Here is a 16,781-nt window from a genome sequence, read left to right as displayed (position 1 = left end):
GATTACAGGCTTGAGCCACCACGCCCGGCCGGAAAAGTTTCTTATTTATGAATGCTGTCTGCAACCTGTATGGGCCTCACTGAGATTTTTAAAATTTATTAACTAAGCTCAGAAGCCTACATTTTATCAAATGGCAATAAAAATTTTTGGATGAGTTTATTGTTATAGCAACTGGATAGCCCAACATTTGTGGAAGAAGTGTCAGGTAAAGACAGAAGAGATTTGTTTGTTATCCTGGCTTGGCTCTTGGTAGTTGTCTTCTTAGGAACATTATGCCTAACTCATCCATGTATAAAATGACTTGCTAGGATTAGGTCATTTCTGAGTTTCCCCTTCTAGCTGTATGAATTTGACTCCATGGAAATTTCTTATTTTCTCAATTAGAATGGGTTAGGCCAGTGCCTGCCCTATAGTTGTAATATCTAGAGGAAATTTGCCACCTTGTACCTATGTTTTAATTGAAATCAGCTGATTTCATTCATTTAGGAATCTTCCATATGTTTATAGTAGCCCTTACGAAAATGAAAACAGATCATGAAAACATGTTAACATTTCTTTCAAATAATCTCATACTTTAATGCCTTGATATTTTGATAAATAAGAATAGCAAGTGATGGTATAACCTAAACCATAGTTGTGGTCACAGAAACAGAAGACCTTGGGGGTAGTGTGCAGCAAAACAGTTCTGCCAAGCAGATTGGGTGGTCCCCAAGAAGCTTGTGTGCCTGTATTTGTCCTTCATTTATTAAATAGATTTTTTGGTAGAAATAAGGAACAAAGTAGAGGTAGTTGACTGTAAGTCTAGATGCAGTTTCCTATTTCTAACTACTATCAATCTCTCTCTAGAAGCCATGCCTCAGAAAATCTGACCCCATAAAATCCCCACTTGAAATCCTGGCATCTTAGAACAGCTTGTGGACCCAGATCATCATTGCCAAAGTCAGTTTGATGATTAGTTTCCACACAAAACAGAAAGCTAAGTGGCACCTGATTGTGCTCCTCACGTTCTTGTCTGATACCAAGAAGGCCAGTAGGATGCACTGAGGAAAAAGTGGCCTTGAGATATGCACGTGATGGGACCTCTTCACAACGTATGGAGCATGTTGACTGTCCCCTCACTTATAACACTACACCTGCGACAGCTGACAATCTGTCATACGCTAACGCATGCTAGATCTTTCACATAATTAACACTACCCAGTCCATACGTATGTGAAACTAGTGGTGTCAAAGCATTTCATATTCTGAACCACGTTAAATAGGAATCCACCAGCCACTTTGCACGTAGAGTGACAGTGGCATAATGAGGTGTTGGTTCCTGCTTGGGCCAGCTATGATAAAGGCATGAGCATCATATCAAAATGTAGAAATATTATGGAGCCATTAAAATGATATTTACCAGGATATTTTTAATAACTTGCTGCTATTTCTATCTTAGCTGCCTTTTGCTTGAGTCTTTTGAAGAAGGTTTGTCTCAATAACATGCCTAAGTAACGCTGGGACTGTTTGCAGACAAAAGATCAGGGAGCCTACTGGCCAGAAGCATCCTGAGAAGGCAGCCCGCCCCTCCTTTCTGCAGTCATTGATTAAGGCAGAAGCTGAGCAGTGGGCAGTCATCCCAGATGCTCACCGTGGAACTGACTGTGAACACAAAGCCATGGGAGAGTCTTCTACAAATTATGCCCAAATTATGGGCCTAAAAAGAGTCCTTGAGAAAAAACACTTCCTATATGGGCTTAATGAAGGTTGAGTTACACTGTTGGCCAAAACACAGTTATATACACAAAGACTTTTGCAAAAATACTGTGTTTTTTAGAGACACCTTAGAAAGTGTGTAACAAGGGCGGGGCACGGTGGCTCATGCCTGTAATCCCAGCACTTTGGGAGGCTGAGGCGGGCGGATCACCAGAGGTCAGGAGTTCAAGACCAGTCTGGCCAGCATGGTGAAACTCTGTCTCTCCTAAAAATACAAAAATTAGCTGAGTGTGGTGGCCGGTGCCTGTAATCCAAGTTACTCAGGAGGCCAAGGCAGGAGAATCAGTTGAACCCCGGAGGCAGAGGTTGCAGTGAGCCGAGACTGTGCCATTGCACCGCAGCCTGGGTGACAGAGTGAAACTCCATCTCAAAAAAAATAAAAATAAAAATAAAAAAATAATAAACAGAATGTGCAACAAATCACTACAACTAAAAAAACTAAAAGTAACAGGTTCATTCATGAACACCTCTGAGAGACATCAAAACATTACTTAATCATGTTTCTAGGCTTTTTTCTTCCAATAATCCCTGATATTCGTAAACATTAGGTTGCTGACATTTTTTTTTTTTTTTTTTTTGAGACGGAGTCTCGCTCTGTCGCCCAGGCTGGAGTGCAGTGGCAGGATCTCAGCTCACTGCAAGCTCCGCCTCCCGGGTTTACGCCATTCTCCTGCCTCAGCCTCCCGAGTAGCTGGGACTACAGGCGCCCGCCACCTTGCCCGGCTAGTTTTTTTTTGTATTTTTTAGTAGAGACGAGGTTTCACCATGTTAGCCAAGATGGTCTCAATCTCCCGACCTCGTGATCCGCCCGTCTGCACTTTTTTTTTTTTTTTTTTTTTTTTGAGACCGAGTCTTGCTCTGTCTCCCAGGCTGGAGTGCAGTGGCGCTATCTCGGCTCACTGAGAGCTCCGCCTTCTGGGTTCACTGCCATTCTCCTGCCTCAGCCTCCCGAGTAGCTGGGACTACAGGCGCCCGCCACCACGCCCAGCTAATATTTTTAGTAGAGACGGGGTTTCACCATGTTAGCCAGGAAGGTCTCGATCCCCTGACTTCGTGATCCACCTGCCTCAGCCTTCCAAAGTGCTGGGATTACAGGCGTGAGCCACCTTGCCCAGCCTGATACTTCTTTTTTGTTGGTAGACAGTGATAAAGCATTGCTTTGGAACGTTAAGAGATAATCATTCTATAAGATCTAATGTTTCTCAAATGTGGACTATATGGCAAGCACTTTCCTGAGTTCTTTATGCTTATACCAGGGAGGTCAAATACCTTGTCCAGTATTACAGAAGCAGTGAGGGAGGGTCAAAGCTGCCACTGCAACCCAGAAAGTCTGACTCCACACCTACTATGCTATTTGTGTTTTAAATCAAGTTCATCAGCTTTATGGAACCTCAAAGATTATGACTAACCGGTTGTACACAGTGGGAGATACACATAAACCTGAAAGCATGTATAATTTAAAACAAACTTGAGAAATTTTCTTTGACTTGGCTTATGTTCTTGAAGTCACCTTTAAAAGTTCCTGTGTGTGTCGGGGGGGGGGTGTGTGTGTGTGTAAATACTTGGAAGCTTCTGATTTACTCTGAATAAAAATGTCATTCATGTTCGTTTATGTTTTACAAACCATTTTTACATGTATCCCATAAACCTCCTGAAAATCTTGAGAGAGAAGCAATCCAGAGATTACCTTTCCAGTTTTGCAGATGAGAACCCTGAAGGACTGTGTACCTGTTACACCACTGAACAATGGGAAAACCAGGTTCCCTGTCTCCTCATTCCATCTTGTTCCAGTATTCCATTCTACCTGTCCTCTTTGGTTTCAGTGGTAACCTTTAGTAAGAAAGTGGTGGCAGTGCTTCTAAATCTTTGGTAAATTAAATGAAAGGTTTTGTTTGTTTGTTTGAGACAGGGTCTCGTTCTGTCACCCAGGCTGGAGTGCAGTGGCACAATCACAGCTCACTGCAGCTTCAACCTCCCAGGTTAAAGTGATTCTCCCACCTCAGCCTCCCCAGTAACTGGGACTGTGGACATGTGCCACTACACCCAGCTAATTTTTAATTTTTTGTAGAGATGTGGTCTCGCTATGTTGCCTAAGCTGGTCTCAAACTCCTGGGCTCAAGCAGTCCTCCCTCCTCAGCCTCCTGAATAGCTGGGATTACAGGCACATGCCACCATGCCCAACAAAAGATTTTTTTGAAATCACAGCATGTGTCAAAGTCAAAGCCATGACTAAGGCTGTGAATTCTTGAGTCTGCCATATGTCTGTGCCAGCAGCTCATTTTTGGACTTTCCATTTTCTTTCAGAGAATGAGATTCAGATTCTGTTGAGCTGAGAAGATATAGAAAGCATATAAAATAAAAACAAATACTTGGATAATTTAAAGTAAGATCTAGTTATGGAGGGATTTTTTTTCCTCCAGGAAAATAACATTACTGAGAGATTTTCCCAGAGATATTCCCTTCATGCAGTGTCTGTGACGGAAGGACTTTTGTTTTTTTGTAAACATGTATACACTCAGTGTTAAATTGAGTGCATCTCATTTCATATGTAGTGGCTCACCCATTGGCACTACCCTTTTCCTGTTACATCCAGTTTCTATTAAAATAGGTTAATTAAAATTTTTAAATGAAATTATTCTTTCTCCTTATCATTCTGACAGTTTGCTGTCTCCTAAGTGAAAAGTCAGTCACTGAGTTTGGACAGTTGTAGTTCCAGTAAGAGGTCTCAGTCCCAAGCACCCACTGAGCACGCCGCAGGTACCAGGCACTTTGCATGTGTTAATTCTGTTCTCATGCATGTACATTATGCCCATTTTACAGATCGAGAAATATGTGCTCAGAAAGGCAAAGCCGCACAGCTAGAAGCAGACAAGACTATGATCTGTGGTCTGCTGTTATAACCTATCCTTTTTCTACCTATTTGTAACGTATTTGCAGGCTGTGGGCCAGGTCTGGCCTGAAGACAAAATTAATCATAATTTTGATGAAGATAGAGGTACTTTTGCTGCTGGCAGCTGCTTACTGTGGCTCACTATGTGCTAGACAGTATTCTGAGTGCCTTATCCACTTAATCCTCCCCACAACTCCGTGAGATAGGGATTGTTTTTGTCCCCATTTTCCAGATGAACAAGTGAAGGCACACAAGGTTAAGTACTTTGCCCACATTAGTAAGTGGTAAAGCCAGGATTCAAACCCGGGTAGTGAGGCTCTCCGGGGTCAGTGCTCATAATCATGACCTTTCATTTTTCACTGGTGTCGTACTGCATTATTTTTTAAAGAAATTATGATTGAAAACTTGGGAGATTTTACATAACAATACAGATTTCCAGCTTGTCTTGAAAAGTCAGAAGTTTGGCAACCCCAAGTCCACTCTCCTCCAGGGCACAAACTGTCTGACACTGAGTGCCCAGCTCCCTTCAGCCTAGACCCACTCTCTACACATCTCATTTGCATCTCTGGCCTGGCACTGGTGCACGGAGGAGTATGTAGCCGGAGACTGCCCCACTCTCTGCTCATTGGCTGCCGGCAACACCTGTCCTAGGAGCCAGAGGTTCTGGTGATTCTGGAACATGGCAGGTTCAAACCAAGAAAAGGGTAGAGTAATTCCTAACTGAAATTAGAACTTTTTAAACAATTGATTTTCTGCATCATTTTTTCTTTTAGTTGGTAAGAGAACTCTTAGTGTCTTTGTCTTTAAAGTGTAGTTATTATACCACTGGAATCTTCATCACCTGGGTACTTTAAAAGTGTGCATTTTGGAACCTTACCCCAAACCTGTTTTCTGGAGGACAGAGCCAGAAATATGCATTTTAACAATCTATCCAGGTGATTCTTTTATGCACTTAACTGTGAAAAGTCTACTTTCCAAGATATGCCAGAAATGAATATTTGTTGGCTTCTAGAGAATTAAAGGTGACTCTTTTAATTCTTGCCAGGTTTTGAATTTATTTTGTTATTGATTGGTCATTTCAAAATTTTTCTTCTGTGTTGGCCTAGTTCCTTTCTGTTCCCTTACTTTAGTTGATCTATTAATCTGCACTCTTGGATGCAAGTTGCAAAATTAACTCAAATTATTTAAGCAGGAAAGTGAATTTGGAGGTTCAAGCAATCAAAACGACGGGCATCCTTGATTTCAGGTATGAAATCAGAGATCAGAGGCTCAGTCTGGGATATTAGATGACTTTCTCCATCTTTCACCTCACCTTTCCTCTGTGTGCACTTAATTCTCTGGCAAGTCATATCAAGCTATGTCAAGATGGCTGCCAACACCTGCAGCATGAGAACCTATTAGCAAATAGGCTCCAGCCTCAAGCAACCACCTCTGGCTTCATGGTTCCAGTAAATCTTCCATGTCTGACATTCAAATTTGTTTGCCTTAGATCACGTACCTATTCCTGACCTAATAACAAAGACAAAAATGATAAAATACTCCAGATTGGCAAGGAGTACGATGTGGAGCCAGGAGTAGGTCCCTTCCTAGACCATGTGGGACCTGGAGTGGAGGGAAGCACCACAAGGATACCTGAGTGGTGCTAGCAGGAGAAGAGCAGATAGATGCAGGGCTGGGAATACCTACAGGCATCCTCCTCAAGGGTAGTACATCTTTGGTGGTGGTGGTGGTTTAGTAGGCTTAGCATGTCCTCCATCCAGCTTTTAGATTACCTTTACTCTCATGTGTGTCATTGGGAGTTCTCATCAGAGAAAGCTTTGAAAACAGCCTTTTATCATTCTTCAGTCTGTTTTCACTAAATCAGAAATGTCTACAGAATTACTGTGGGAGATAGAAATTCGCTTCGTACCCTGATTATTCAGTTTTAAAGCCCCATAGAGATTGACATTTAATATCATCGGCCTCTATAAAAATTCAACCAGAATGTCAACAATGCCATTTGAGGATACTTTGATGACATCACCCCTGATGTTTCTAGTTAATAAGAAGGCAAGGAGACTCAAGTATTTCGAGCCTTCTTTTAAAACTCAAGTCGTATCAGTCTGCCCACATGATACTGTTCTCGGGGTAACTGTCTTGGTTTTCACAGGAATGTAACTTTTTCAAAAGAGGTTCCAATCTGACTCACTGGTATAGCTCTCTCCATATTCTAAACTTTTGTATATGTTTCAGCTTGATTTACCATTCTTTGATCTTTGCCAGTGTCTACCAAAGATATTTATACAAATATAAAAATAACGTAAAATAATTTCTACAAGAATGGGTAATAATGCCACTGTGTCTGTGTTTTCACCCTGGATACTTTTTTGTGCCCAAACATCTTCTGAATAATGAAATCAAGTGATACCTATGGAATGAGGGTGCAGATCCATCTGTGTTTTGATGGCCTTCTTAGTTTAAGAGTTTGAGTCATGAATTTGTTTCTTCTTTGACATTTCCAAGATTGTGAGCAATATATTACTTGGGATTTTCTCCCCTTCTTCTTAAGTAAAATAAGTTTCATTGATCATTTCGATGCTTTCCAATTAAGGGACAGACATCTAAATAAAATAGGAGTAATAGTTAATGGCCAGGAATTAGGAAAGGATAAGAGCGTTTAAGAATATAGATGTGTATAGTTACATACTTCCCAGGTATGGGTTATGATTGCTGAATACCTTTTTTTCCCCCCCCCTCTTTCTCTCTCTCTCTCTCACCTCTTCACATGATTAAGCAGCCGATTCTGGTGAACAAGACGAGCACACTCTCCAAGAAACAGCATTACCACCTGTGAATAATAGCATCATCGCTGCTCCCATCACGGACCCTTCTCAGAAGTTCCCTCAATACCTACCTCTTTCTGCAGAGGATAATTTAGGTCCTCTACCTGAGAACTGGGAGATGGCCTATACCGAAAATGGAGAAGTCTATTTTATAGAGTAAAGTATACCATTATTTCTACCTAAATCTCTCTTTCTTTTCCCTTCCTTCCCTCTGTCTAGCAGCTGCCAATGTAAACTATATTTAAGGGATTGATCACCCACTGACGGTATTTTTTAATAAGGTTTAATAAGTTTTGCATAAAAAGGTAATTAATTTTCTACTTATGGATTCTGAACAGTTTGAGGAAGCATAAAGTTAATCATTTCCCTAAAGGTTTAGACAACTACATTATGGTATATAGAAATTATGACATAATATTTAAAGAGCATATTTAACCATTAAAAATAGTAGATATGTTGCTTTTTTTTTCTTAATTGAACTGCAATGTCCTTATTGTTTTAAGACTTCTTCATATATTCTGGATGCAATTCCTTTATCATATATGTGATTTGTATGCATTTTCTCCAAGTCCAGCTTTTCTTTTCATTGTCTCAACTATGTCTTTCAAAGAGCAAAAATTCTTAATTTTGATGAAGTCTGATTTATCAGTTTTCTTTTTAGTCAATTGTGCTTTTTCTGTAGTGGCTAGGAAATCTTTGCCTAACACAGTCAAAAATATTTTCATTTTTTACATTTTATGTTTAGGTCTGCAATACACAAGTTAATATTTTTACATGGTGCAAGGTGTATGAATTAAGATTTGAGAACAGACAGGAAAGTCTCTCAGATTTATAAAATGTAAATGCTATATAGTTAAACATTTAATAATCTTTTCTGAAAAGGAAAAAAAAATGGCTACATTTTGAACCATTCTGGAAAATCTAAGATAATGTGGTTTTCCTAACCAACAGTAGTCAGTTTTTAAGTGCAGTATTTTGACTGTATTATCCTATCATTGAGATTCACCATGTTTTAATGTACCACTAAGAAAAAGAAAATGATTAAATTATTTTAAAAATAAAACCACAGATTCATCTATTATACTCACATAGATTGAAATTGATCTACTGTTAAGCCAACAATAACAAAGGGGAGGACATTGCAGAAAACTATGAGAAGGATCTCAATTTTGCAAAATATGCATATATACATACATATCCTACATCTATTCTGTGTGTTCATTTGTTTCTGTTAATATGTAGATCAAGTTCTAGACGCAGAAAGTTCTAGAAGTATCTATTAATAGTTGGGTTTGAGTTAAGTAAATAACTTACTTTCTAGCCAGATGTTTCATTCATGTGGGTTGTGAATTTTTTATACTTTGTGTGTGTGCGTATACACACACTTTATTTATTTATTTAGTTAGTTAGTTAGTTAGTTAGTTATTTAGTTATTTATTTCCCTTCCTGAGATGGGGCCTCACTGTATTGCCTGGGCTGGAGTGCCGTGGCATGGTCATAGCTCACTGCAGCCTCTATCTCCTGGGCTTAAGTGATCCTCCCACTTCAGCCTCCCAAAGTGCTGGAATTACAGGTGTGAGTCACTAAGCCTGGCATACTTAAGCATATGTTTTATAATTAGAAAAAAACAATGAAAATTAGGTAGTATGATTTTTCTAAGCATATGGGAGTTAGAGAAAAGGCTTGGATCTCAGAACACCCTCTTGGACAGCCGGGTGCAGTGGCTCACGCCTGTAATCCCAGCATTTTGGGAAGCCAAGGCAGGCAGATCATCTGAAGTCATGAATTCTAGACCAGCCTGGCCAACATGGTGAAACTCCATAAAAAATTGGCCAGGTATGGTGGTGCATGCCTATAGTTCTAGCCACTTGAGAGGCTCAGGCAGGAGAATCACTTGAACCTCGGAGATGGAGGTTGCAGTGAACTGAGATCGCACCACTGCATAGCTTGGGTAACAGAGCAAGGCTCTGTCTCAAAAAAAAAAAAAAAAAAGAATACCCTCTTTGAGAACCTACCCAGGAAGAATTCTGAGATAAGTGAATTAGAGCTTCTGTGCTATTTTCCAGCTAGAGGGAGGGGACAACTCATGTTTCTGTCTTCATGTTAATGACAAATGCTTTTTAAAAATAAGGATAAAAGAAGTAGTCTTTTCTCGAGAGTCAAGAAGTGTATTAATTAAGAGCTCAACTAAAGGGTCATGTTGTTTCCAGCATTTACAAGTTATTTGACCTTAGGAACTTTAGTTTACCTCTTGCATCTCAGTTTTCTATATATATATAAAAGGAGAACATGAATACTATGAATTGTACCTATCTTGTCAAACTGTTGGCAAGAATTAGAGGAGATAGAGAAACTAAAGTTCTTGGGCTAGTACTAATTAGTGATCACTATTGTTATTGTTACCATTACAATAACATCATTGTATTGGTCATCATCATTACCTGTGGTTATTCTGAGGAGTTAAAACATTGTTATAAAAATGGATGCCAACCATAAAATCAAAAATTTACTTAGCTTTTGCAATAAATTGCCTTTGAAATTATGTCACATTAGTAAAGAAGAATTATGCTGAGAAAAGGGAAGGATATTAGGTGTTCCTGGTACAGAATAATCTGTGAAACTCAGATTCTTAGAAAAGAATGTACTAGTAATTTTGTTCAAAACTAACTTGATACATTGGAAAAAGGGAAGTTGGATATCTTGATGGTTAGCAGGATGCTGGCCTTCGAAACTATGGCTGGCTTTCAAGAGAATGTAGTGATTTGCCTAGTTTTTATAACTTAGCTTTTAGGTGATATAAAGCCAGTGCTTCACTTGCCTAAGGTTTAGTAGAAAAATTATACAAAAATGTGGCTTATGATAATTATGGGATTTGTTTGCGACTATCAGATTTCACATGTATTAAGTGATTAGATACATATCATTTATATTTTTAGCCTAAATTGTATATACCGGTTACTTTGTTTTCATGTGTTTTTTCATTCTAAAAAACTTCTTTTTAGGATGTCTTACATTGAATAGCAAATTAAACCGCATTAGAACCAGATCTACCTTGTTTATGCATGTGCGTGTGTGTACACTCACATACAAATATATATACATTTGTTTTATAGTTTTTGGGAAATTGAAGAAATAGTAGAAATTTAAAAGAACTTTATAAAATCAAGCATGGATTTGTAAACCTTTGGCATTGTGTAGAAAACAAACATAAGAAGTCTTTGAAAGGAAGAGCAAATAAGACAGACTAGCTAGGGAACCTAGGATCAAAGGAATACTAGGTGATGAGTTCCCTTTCTGTTTTACTTCATTTATCCAGACTTAGAGCTAAAGAGCCAGCAACCCAGAAATACCAACAGATGGAGGCAAATAAAGCCCTAATAAAAGCCTGCTCTCTCTAGCCAAAGGATCAGGAAAGGGGCATCCTACAAGACAGAAAACTTTTATTCAACAACCATTCTACTCTAGCAACAGCACAGAAAAACGTGTGATCCCATGCCCCAAGGGTAGAAGCTTAGACTTCTATCCTTGACAGGCTGTGTGACTAGAAGCTGAAACCTCCCTGCTGGGTAGTGTCAGAAAAGGCCAAGTGTAGAGCTGGCACTTTGTATCCAGGCAGTAAGGAGATTCCCCTTATTTCCACATAGATTTAGTGGAGACCACTTGAGGGAACTCAGGACTTCCATCCCACCTGGCAGTAATGAAACACCCTCTTCCTCCCCACTGGTGTGGTGTCAGAGGAGGTTTAGAGGAGAATCAGGATTTTTACCACCATCCAGTGGTAAAGAGCCCACCCTCTCCGTATGGAGTCAGAGAGGCCAGCTTGTGAGCAATAGTGAGATAGTCCTACCCCTCCCAGCCTAGCTGGTATCAACAAAGGCCTAGTGGGGAGCTCAAGCCACCATCCCCACCCAGCAGTAAGAAGGAGCCCATTCCCCTCTCTGGTGTCAGCAAAAGCCAAGTGGGGACCCCACCTAAAAGTAACAGATAACCCCCTTTCCTCTTTTCAGCCATATTAGGAAAAGCCAATAGAAGGTATAAGATCCAGACCCCTATCATGTAATACCGAAAATATCCACATTAATAATAAAAAAAAAATCACTTGTTATCCTAAGAATCAGGAAGATATCAAAATGAGTGAAAAAAGGCGATAAGTGAATACCAACACAGGGATAATAGCACTGTTAGAATTACCTAACAGATTTTAATGCAGCCATTATAAAGTTACTTCATCAAACAGTTATACCATGCTTAAGCCAAATAGAAAATTAGAATGTTTCAGCCAAAAATAGAAAGTCTCAGCAAAGCCATAGAAGATTTAAAAAAAAAAAATTGGAATTTTTCAACTGAAAAATACAATAGCCAAAACAAAAAGCTTAGTAGATGGATTCAACAGCAGAAGAGAGTGGGGAGAGGAAAGAATCTGTGGACCTGAAAATAGAAATTACCCAATAAGAACAATAGAGAGAAAATCAACTAGGGGAAAAAACAAACAAAAAAACAAACAAACAGAGCTTCAGGGGCATTTGGAACAATAACAAAAGATCTAACATTTATTTCATTGGAGTCCCAGGGGAAGAGAAAGTGGGTGGTACTGAAAAGAAAAGTACTTGAAGAACTAATGGTTGAAAATTTTCTAAATTTGGCAAAAGAAATAAACCTACAGATTCAATAACCTGGCTGAACCCAAAGAAAACTACAGCAAGACACATTCATAGTCAAATTTTTGAAAACTAAAACCAGAAAAACGTTGAAAGCAACAAGAAATGACACCCTATGTATGTTAGTGAAACAAGTAAAATGACAGCATATTTGTCATCAGAAGCAACAAAGGCTGAAAGGAAGTGGCATAGCATTTTTATAGTGCTGAAAGAAAAAAGAATTAACCCAGAATTCTACATCCAGTGAAAATATCCTTTAGGAATCAAGGGAGAATGAAAATATTCTTAAATGAAAGAAAATTTGCTGCCTGCAGGCCTGCTCTCAATAAATGGCCAAAAGATGTTCTCTAAACAAAAAGAAAATTCTAAAACAAAACCAAAATTCTAAAAAAACAAACAAAAACAATCAGGAAAATAGAAGAATGGAGAAAGTAAAACTATAGATAAATAAAACACTTTTCACCTTTTGAGTTTTCTTTTTTTCCATTTTTATTGAGATATAATTGACTTCTCTTTAAATTTTCCAAATTATGTTTAAGTGTTGAAGCAACAATAATACTGTTCAATGGTTCTAAATGTGTGTAGAGAGAATATTTAAGATAATTTATTATAAGTGAGGGAGGGTAAAAGAATATCAATGGAGATAAGGTTTATCTACTTCAGTCAAAGTGGTAAAGTGATGATGCCAGTAGACTATAAGATATATTAAATATATTTATAAATAATATATATATAATGTGTGCATATATATGTAATGTAGTATCTAAAGCAGCCACTTACAAGCTATACAAAGGAGATATACTCAACAGTACTGTAGATATATAAAAATGGAATTCTAAAATATTCATGTAACCCACAGAAAGGCCAGAAAAATAAAACAGAGGAAAGAAAAACAGAACAAAAAGAAAATTACAAACAAAATGGAAGACTTAAGCCCTAACATATCAATAACTACATTTAATAAAGTGAACTAAATACAACAATTTAAAGTTGGGGAATGGCAAAGTGAATTAAAAAGCATGACCTAATTGTGTGCTATCTGTGACGCATTATTTCAAATGTAACAATATAGGTATGTTGAAAGTAAAGGATGGGAAAATATATCTTGCAAATGTTAATCGAAAGAGCAAGAGTTGACATATTAATGTCAGATACAGTAGGAAAATCTCCAATGAATTAGAAGTAAACTAAACAACATACTTTTAAATAATCTATGGGTCAAAGAGGAAGTCTCAAGGGAAATTAAAGATAAGTAAATAAATTGAACTGAATGAAAATGTAAATACAGCACATTAAAATAGGTGGGACACAGCCAAGGCAGTGATGAGAGGTAAATTTATAGCACTAAACATATATATGAGAAAAGAGGAGAAGTCTCAAATTAACAATCTAAACTTGCAATGCAAGAACCTGGAAAGAGAAGAATAACTGAAACGCAAAAAGATGGAAGGAAATAATAAAGATAAGAGGAGAAATCAATGCTATCAAGAGCAGAAAAACAATAGACAAAAATCAATGAAAGAAATAGCCAATTCTTCAAAAGGATTAAAAAAATTGAAGAGCCTCTAATAAGATTGAGAAAGAAAAAATGAGAGAAGACCAAATTGTCAATATTAGGATTTAAATAAGGAATCACTATGGACCCTAAAGTCATTCAAGATAATAAGGGGTGGAGATTCCTCCTCTCCACAGGGCATCCCTGAAAGAGAGGATAATCAAATAAACACAATTAAAAAATGATAAAGGGGATATCTCCACTGATCTTACAGAAATACAAACTAGCATCAGAGAATAGTATAAATACCTCTACGCAAATAAACTAGAAAATCTAGAAGAAATGGATAAATTCCTGGACACATACACCCACCCAAGACGAAACCAGAAAGAAGTTGCATTCCTGAATAGACCAATAGCAACTTCTGAAATCGAGACAGTAATGAATAACCTACTAACCAACAAAAGCCCAGAACCAGACAGATTCACAGCCAGGTACTACCAGAGGTACAAAGAGGAGCTGGTATAATTCCTTCTGAAACTATTCCAAGCAATAGAAAAAGAGGGTCTCTACCCTAACTCTTTTTGTGAGGCCAGCATCATCCTGATACCAAAACCTGGCAGACACACACACACACACACACACACACACACACACACACACACACAAATTTCAGGCCAATATCCTTGATGAACATTGTTGTGAAAATCCTTAATAAAATACTGATGAACCAAATCCAGCAGCACAGTAAAAAGCTTATCCACCACAATCAAGTCATCTTCAACATATGCAAGTCAATAAACATAATCCATCACATAAATGGAACCAATGACAAAAACCACATGATTTTCTCAATAGTTGCAGAAAAGGCCTTCGATAAAATTCAACACCCTTTCATGCTAAAAACACTCAATAAACTAGGTATTGATGGAACATATCTCAAAATAATAAGAGCTATTTATTACAAACCCTCAGCCGATATTGTACTGAATGAGCAAAAGTTGGAAGCATTCCCTTGGAAACTGTCATGAGACAAGGATACCCTCTCTCACCACCTGGAAGTTCTGGCTAGGGCAATCAGGCAAGAGAAAGAAATAAAGGTATTCAAATAGGAAGAGAGGAAGTCAAATTATCTCTATTTGCAGATGAAATGATTGCATATTTAGAAAACCCCATCGTCTCAGCCTAAAAAGTCCTAAGCTTATAAACAACTTCAGCAAAGTCTCAGGATACAAAATCAATGTGCAAAAATCACAAGCATTCCTATACACCAATAGTAGACAGAGAGCCAAATCATGAGTGAACTCCCATTCACAACTGCTACAAAGAGAATAAAATACCTAGTAATACAACTTATAAGGGATGTGAAGGGCCTCTTCATGGAGAACTACAAACCACTGCTCAAGGAAATAAGAGAGGACACAAACATATGGAAAAACTCTCCATGTTCATGGATAGGAAGAATCAATATTGTGAAAATGGCCATACTGCCCAAAGTAATTTATAGATTCAGTGCTATCCCCATCAAGCTACCATTGACTTTCTTCACAGAATTAGAAAAAACTACTTTAAATTTCATATAGAACCAAAAAAGAACCTGTGTAGCCAAGACAATCCTAAGCAAAAAGAACAAAGTTGAAGGCATCATGCTATCTGACTTTAAACTCTTCTATAAGGCTACAGTAACCAAAGCAGCATGGTACTGGTACCAAAACAGAGATATAGACCAATGGAACAGAACAGAGCCCTCAGAAATAACACCACACGTCTACAACCATATGACCTTTGACAAACCTGACAAAAACAAGCAATGGGGAAAGGATTCCCTATTTAATAAATGGTGTTGGGAAAACTGGCTAACCATATGCAGAAATCTGAAACTGGATCCCTTACTTACACCTTATACAAAGATTAACTCAAGATGGATTAAAGACTTAAACTTAAGACCTAAAACCATAAAAACTCTGGAAGAAAACCTAGACAGTACCTTTCAGGACATAGGCATAGGCGAAGACTTCATGGCCAAAACACCAAAAGCAATGGCAACAAAAGCCAAAATTGACAAATGGTATCTAATTAAGCTAAAGAGCTTCTGCACAGCAAAAGAAACTATCATCATAGTGAACGGGCAACCTATGGAATGGAAAAACATGTTTGGACTCTATTCATTTGACAAAGGGCTAATATCCAGCATCTACAAGGAACTTAAACAAATATACAAGAGCAAAACAACCCTATCCAAAAGTGGGCAAAGGATATGAACAGACAGTTTTCAAAAGAAGACATGTATGTGGCCAACAAATATATGAAAAAAAGCTCATCATCACTGGTCATTAGAGAAATGCAAATCAAAACCACAATGAGATACCATCTCATGCCAGATAGAATGGCGATCATTAAAAAGTCAAGAAACAGGCCTGGCGTGGTGGCTCATGCCTGTAATCCCAGCATTTTGGGAGGCCGAGGCAGGCAGATCACGAAGTCAGGAGATCAAGACCATCCTGGCTAACATGGTGAAACCCCATCTACTGAAAATACAGAAAATTTATCGGGCGTGGTGGCGGGCACCTGTAGTCCCAGCTACTAGGGAGGCTGAGGCAGGAGAATGATGTCAACCTGGGAGGCAGAGCTCGCGGTGAGCCGAGATTGCGCCACTGCACTCCAGCCTGGGTGACAGAGTGAGACTCCTTCTTAAAAAAAAAAAAAAAAAAAAAGTTAAGAAACATTGGGAGGCCCAGCTGGGCGGATCACCAGGTCAGGAGATTGAGACCATCCTGACTAACATGGTGAAAGCCATCTCTACTACTAATAAAAAAAACTAGCCAGGCATGTTAGCATGAGGCTATAGTCCCAGCTACTCAGGAGACTGAGGCAGGAGAATCACTTGAACCTAGGAGGCAGAGGTTGCAGTGAGCCGAGATTATATCACTGCACACCAGCCTGGGTGACAGAGCAAGACTCCATCTCAAAAAATAAAATAAAAAGTCAAGAAACAACAGATGCTGGAGAGATGCTTTTACACTGTTAGTTGGAGTGTAAATTAGTTGAACTATTGTGAAAGACAGTGTGTCAATTCCTCCAGGATATAGAGCTAGAAATACCATTTGGCCCAGCAATCCCATTACTGGGTTTATACCCAAAGGATTATAAATCATTCTACT

At 38.5% G+C, this 16,781-nt stretch overlaps 1 protein-coding gene across 25 annotated transcripts in view; it reads left to right on the top strand.

The window, feature by feature from the left end:
* Positions 1 to 16,781, top strand: part of LOC105483536 (membrane associated guanylate kinase, WW and PDZ domain containing 1) — a 677,852-nt gene that overhangs the window by 551,914 nt on the left and 109,157 nt on the right. For 13 of the 25 annotated variants that reach the window (XM_011744480.2, XM_011744510.2, XM_011744457.3 and 10 more), the window contains exon 5: positions 7,422 to 7,623. In XM_011744480.2, coding sequence (XP_011742782.2) covers positions 7,422 to 7,623 — 202 coding nt within the window. Of the gene's footprint in view, positions 1 to 7,418; positions 7,624 to 16,781 lie in introns of all 25 variants that reach the window. The other 12 variants (XM_071092043.1, XM_071092042.1, XM_011744450.3 and 9 more) reach the window with 1 other exon arrangement.

This window comes from Macaca nemestrina, chromosome 2, assembly GCF_043159975.1.
Source record: "Macaca nemestrina isolate mMacNem1 chromosome 2, mMacNem.hap1, whole genome shotgun sequence".
Lineage (NCBI taxonomy): Eukaryota > Metazoa > Chordata > Mammalia > Primates > Cercopithecidae > Macaca > Macaca nemestrina.
The sequence above is the reverse complement of the archived record's forward strand: the minus strand, read 5'-3'. Positions and strand labels throughout refer to the sequence as shown.